Source organism: Polistes canadensis, unplaced genomic scaffold (genome assembly GCF_001313835.1).
Source record: "Polistes canadensis isolate GaletaPanama2010 unplaced genomic scaffold, ASM131383v1 scaffold_54, whole genome shotgun sequence".
NCBI classification, from domain to species: Eukaryota; Metazoa; Arthropoda; class Insecta; order Hymenoptera; family Vespidae; genus Polistes; species Polistes canadensis.
The window spans coordinates 766,788-772,943 of record NW_014569601.1 but is presented as its reverse complement, the minus strand read 5'-3'; the positions used below and the strand labels follow the sequence as shown (position 1 = coordinate 772,943).

Sequence of the window (6,156 nt, the reverse complement as noted above, 5' to 3'; positions counted from 1 at the left end):
TATATATATATATATATATATAAAACAAAAGATCAATTTTTTAATCGAGACGTGTAAACAATGAACGAAAACAACGAAAAAAAATGAAATAATATCAGAAATTCGTGTCGACACCACGTGGATGATCGTTAATTGAAAAAAAGTCAAATGGAATAGGAAATGGATTTGTACGTAAATGTAAGTAAAGAATACGACACGTATACAATTGTCATTCGTGATATTATCGATCTTCCTTGAACGGCCTGAATGCTGTTCGATATCTTTGACATTTGCATCCATCTGCACGGTAAATCCGAAGCTGTCTCTCCATCTTACTCTCTTACTCTCTATCCCTATCTCTATTCCAATCCAGAGAGAGAGAGAAACACAAGGAGAGAGAGAGAGTGAGAGTGAGAGAGAGAGATTCTCGGTTAAACCACATTGGAGAAACCGTCCTTGTCGATTGTCGTCCGAGAAACGAAGATAGAGAATGAGAGAGAGAGAGAGAGAAATAAGGAGGGAGGGGGAAGAAGGAAAGAGAGAGAGAGAGAGAGAGGACAATTGTCTAGGATATTGAAATAGCCTGATATACGATATACAATATGCATCGGAGAAGCTATCAATCAGCGTTACTCGATGCCTCTTCTGTCTCTGTTTGTCTGTCTGTCTGTCTGTCTTTCTCACTCTTTCTCTAGAGGGGAGAATATTAGAATGCTCAGGGAGATTGACCATTCGAATATTCAAATTCTCGCCAGTTTTACATAACCGACTTGTATATAACTCCGGTGTGAGTATTATGCAATGGAAAGGTAGAGAGAGGGGGGGAGGGGGAAGGAGAGAGAGAGAGAGAGAAAACGTAAATACGGCGTCAGTGAACAACAACGAACGTTGAACGACGTAATATTAAAATCTAGTGTTCTATCCAATATTCAAATTTACTATCCATACCCTATATCCTATTCTCTATTTTATTTTTTGATTTTTCTCTATATAGAAAGGGAATGGTAATGATTATATATCGTATATTTAAAATATTTGTACAACGCGTTGTTAGTTATTATTATGAATTTTGTGTAATTATTAAATAGAGTTCTTAATAATAAGGTATCATAGGGAAGTTGGACATCAAAAAAAGAAGTAGAACTTAATTTTGATAAGTTGACAACTTAAGTTTGTGAAAAAAAAATTAAGTTCTACTTCTTTTTTTGATGTCCAAATTCCTTATGATACCTTCTTATTAAGAATTTTATTTTTGGACGAGAGAAACAACTGATTAAATAGAGTATTTCGATCGTTTATATATTTTGAAATATTATATCATAATATATATATATATATATATAGAAATGTGTAATATTTATTTGAAATACGTAATCGAAGATTATGCAGCATTTATAAATTGTACGATGAGGCTTATAACGAAAATGAGATCATTTAGAGAATAAATTTCTCTCTCTCTCTCTCTCTTTCTCATTTTATCCCCCCCCCTCTCTCTCTCTTTCTGTTCACTTATCGTTATTCGCAAATCACCTACTTCGTGGCCACGAATAATGACAACAACGAGCAAACGAGGAAAATCGATTTTCAAGCGATTAATATCTCTCCTCGTTGTGATGTCCAAGAGTCCATTTGTTACGCGTTCATCATATTTATTCGCCTCTCGTTATCCTCGTATAGGGAAAACAAAAAATCTCAGGGATATAAACCAGCATAAAAAAAAATATATACATATATATATATAAAATATTGTGTTCCATTAGAAGAATGACAAAAAATAGAGAGAAAGTTAAAGAAGAAATAAGAAAATTTGTTTTTACAATCGATTAAGGGGTTACATGGGTTTACACCGAGAAAAAATAGCATATTTTCAACAATTTTTTTTTCTATATAACAAATGGAATTCTTATTCAAACTTTTTATAGTATTTAAGATACATATTTAAAGAACATTTTCTGAATTTTTGGTTGAAAAATATTTTAAACTCAGCCATTGCGACGTCATTTCCGGTGACCCCACCGAAAAAAAGTGTTTTCGCGTTGACAGCAGAACTTACAAACGGTGGGGGTTTTTCTGTTGAAAAAATAGGGTCTTTTAGTGAATACTTAAAACTAGAAACTGGACGAAGGAAAAAGAAAAAAATTAAAATTTGGATTTTTGGCAACGTTTTTAGCAAGAACATTCAAATTTCGCTACAATTTGCACCACATTTTGGTTTCATAAAATTCGATTTTATGAAAAAAACGAAAATCCTTCGTCCAAGTCCTTGTCAATAGTATCACGAAGACGTGTAGCAAATTTCATCAAAATCGGTTAAATAGTTTTCGAGAAATCTTGACAACCAACTTTAGAAAAAGCGTTTTGAGAAAAACGCGTTTAAAGATTTGAGTGCTGGTATAAGAGCCATTAAAGAATGGAACTTCCCAGGGCTCTATCTTTAAAACTACTACTCCTATCGACTTCAAAATTGAATACAATATTCTATAAGAGTTGTAGAATTGAAAAAAAATAAAAAAAAAAAATTTTTTTGAAAGTCCCAAACCCATGTAACCCTATTATTAACAATAAACCCTTTGAATACAATGAATATTCTCGTATAATTCACGTTTCGAATAATTTGATTAAAATATTCTTACTTATTACTACCTTTTTTATTGTTTCTGTTTTAATTTATAATAACAACGAACGTATTATTATTTTATCCATAAAATAAATTACAATTTTACTAATAATCGTTAACTACGGTTCGTAATTCTTTTTTGTTTATATTATATTAATTAATATTAAACGTATATACGTTTTTTGCGTGTTAACCACGTTCCGTTGAAAAGTTTATAAAATGTAAAAGAAAAAAAAAAGAAGAAGAATAATAACAATTTTCAATTGTAATCGATTTTATTTCTTACTTGGAAACCGTCGTAGGTCCACGATCCAAATTTCATAACGCAGGTTTGCTCGTCGAAAGGAAAATATTCAACGTCGATCTCGCAGGAAGACTTGTAAATCGCCGGTGGTTTCCATTCGACTCTTCCCGTGTAATTTAACGTTGCCTTGGTGGCCAATGTTACTTCGAAGTTACCGTCGGCACTTTAAATATATAAACATTCAAAGAATATACACTTTTGAAACGTTCTAATGTATCAAAATTCATCATCAAATTAAAATTTTATTAATCAGATTGTTTGTTTGATATAATAATAAATAAATTTAATCAACGTAATACAATTAATTGCATATAATAGAGACAAAATATATATAAACAAATATATATATTTTTAAATATATCAATGATACTATTTTTCAGCACAAATTTGTATATATAATATATCATAAAAAACCATCTAATATGAAAATAAAAATAACATAATTTAATGCAGATAATACATTTGTTGTAGTATCATAATAATTATATGTGATACAATTTCTTATTTTTCAAGAAACATGGAAAAAATACCATAAATATATATTTTTTATTTCATATTTTTAAAATATAATACATATAAATAAGAAAAAGACAGAGAGAGAAAAAACATATACAATAAAAAACTTACTTGTTGTATAAAACTATATCGGGTCTCCATATATGATCGGATGGCACGTGCAACATTTCCACTCCGCCGTACTCCTTCGGATCCCATTTTAATTTGTAATCGTACCATGACTGAAAAAACAATGTGAAAAGCAAAAATGGAAAACTTTAATCGTGCTCTACGAAAAGCTTGCAGGTGTTTTCCGTTGAAATCATGTCCATTTAATATACATGATACGCATACATATATACGTACTTATATATATATAAACATATGTATATACACTTATATACAGAAATATTTTTTTTATTTTGGAGATGTTTCGTATGTTTCGGCGCGTTATCTGCTTTCGCGTGACCTGCTACTAACGGGGAAAAAAACAAAACAAAACGAAAAAAGATATTTTCATTTTTTTTTTTTTTTCGTACGACCGTTTCGTTTCTCCGGATGTTTTCAATCCATCGCGTGCAACGAAATTTCTTTTTTTCTCTAGTTTCCAAAAAAATGAGAAAGAGAGAGGGGTAAGGGGAATGGGGATAGAGAAGGTAAAAAACCGAAACAACGAAACTGTGGAAAGGAAAGAAAGGAAACAACAAAAAATAGATATATATATATATATACGTTGTATGCATGTGTGTATATATAAGGCAATAAGCCGACTCTTCTAGAATTACTTCGCTAAAGTTTTCAGAGTTTGTGTCCGACGAGAACGAAGGAGATTTTAGCACGTAAGCGTTCTGTATTTTTTTCTTTCCTGTTTTTTTTTTTCATTTTCCATTTTCCAACAAGCCGGAACGTGGCTTTGTGTTAAACCAAAACTCATAAGTTGCGCTTATGAAAAGAATTAAGATTTTTTTTTTTTTTATAATAACGTTTCTTCCCCTTTTTCTACTTGAATATGATTGAAAAGTTTTCATAATAATTATTATTATTATTATTATTTTAGTATTTAATTAAATAGTATATATAGTTATGTAAAATTAGGAAGATATGGCAGCTTATGTTAGATAACTTTTGATTTATTTATTTGTTTCTCTTTTTTCTTATTTTCTCTTCCCTTTTACGTTTTATGGTGTTTCACGTTTTTGAAGGAAGATCCTTTACAGGAACGAAAATGATCGATTTTAAGAGGATGTAACGAAGCAGAGGAAGTTGAAGCTAGAAGAGCGGTTGTACGCAACATGGAACTACATGAGCGTGTACACACTGACGAAGTTTCTCTTGCGGTTCTTTGCACGAACGGGAGTGCATACCGTTTGTATCAACGGTAATGTATGCACGACCATCGATAACCGCACAGCTTTTAACCAGTCCACCACCTGACTTACCCTTCCTTCCCCAACCCCCCTCACCCTACCATTTAATATTTAATATCGTTGTCTTTATCTTATTTAGTATCATCATTATTGTTTTTTTTTTCTTTTACATTTTATTTCGTTAATAATGATTAGTAATGATTTGTTTTATATCACAAACAATGTAAAGGTTTTTTTATCGTAAATATTTAAGTTTAAAAATTATGAAATATTGTATAAGTTTAGAAAATTATCAAAAAATTATATAAATTTAAATTATTCTAATATAAAATAAATCATGGAATGAATTTGTTGATTAATTGTTAATCTACTTTACATACATAGAATATTTTGTCTACGTTTTAATCAACTATATTCTTTAATTTACAAAATAATATTACAGATCGTTTGAATATGATAAATGAAAAAAAAATAATAATTTTGAAATATATTATACCTGTTCGACCCAAAGATTCGTTGTCATGATCTGATTCTTCAAGTTCTGAAATAAGAGCAAAACGGAAGAGACGTTAACGATCGTATGTGATTTACTAATGATATACTTTACGTGAATTACTCGATGACAACATCATCATCATCGTCACATTATCATCATCATCATCATCATCAACCGACCACGTCGATGAGCTGCGAGAGTTTGAGCTTGATCTTGACGGTGAGGGCATCCGTGACGTTTACCACCGGACGTACCAATTTGTTGTAATTCGATAGGAGGTCGTCGTAAAGTCGCTTTGCGTCTGGATTTCCTGAGCATCCTAAATATGACACAACAAGAAACAAGAAAAAAGAAATAAAAATATATTAAAACAACCTCACGCGAAAATTTTGTACAACTGGTATAAACGATTTGTTCAAATCGATAAATTAAAATTCACGCGTATAAAATTTCGACATTAAACAAAACAAAAATTTAATACAAAATAAAAAGATAACGGGAAGACATTTTTATCGAACAATTATATTAATTCGTAATCGAATTTAAACGGAAATAAAATGCAAACGAAAACATTTTCGAGTACAAAGAAGAAACGAGAAAGGTGTGAAAAATAAAGAAGTAAAACGATTTACTTTCTTCTTTTTTTTTCCCCTATTAAATTGTCAATGATTCGTAAAAGAGAAGTGATTATTGTATTATAAAATTCCTCGAAGAATTTCACCGTTATTACTCAGTTGTAATTAAATTTTTAAGCCTTTTAGAACATCAAGACACGGATCGCTCAAAGGGACATTAACGGGAGTTTCGAGCGTAACAATGTTGAAAATTACACCTTACATTTAATTTCGCTGGAAGAACACGTTGAACCAAAAGAGTAAAAGTAACGAAAAAAAAAAAA

General features: G+C 30.6%; 1 protein-coding gene across 1 annotated transcript in view; it reads right to left on the bottom strand.

The window, feature by feature from the left end:
* LOC106785651 (acetylcholine receptor subunit alpha-like) overlaps positions 1 to 6,156 on the bottom strand; it is a gene marked incomplete in the record, with an annotated part of 90,855 nt that overhangs the window by 10,722 nt on the left and 73,977 nt on the right. The window contains 4 exon segments of the mRNA XM_014746288.1: positions 2,883 to 3,063; positions 3,528 to 3,637; positions 5,259 to 5,303; positions 5,438 to 5,577. Coding sequence (XP_014601774.1) covers positions 2,883 to 3,063; positions 3,528 to 3,637; positions 5,259 to 5,303; positions 5,438 to 5,577 — 476 coding nt within the window.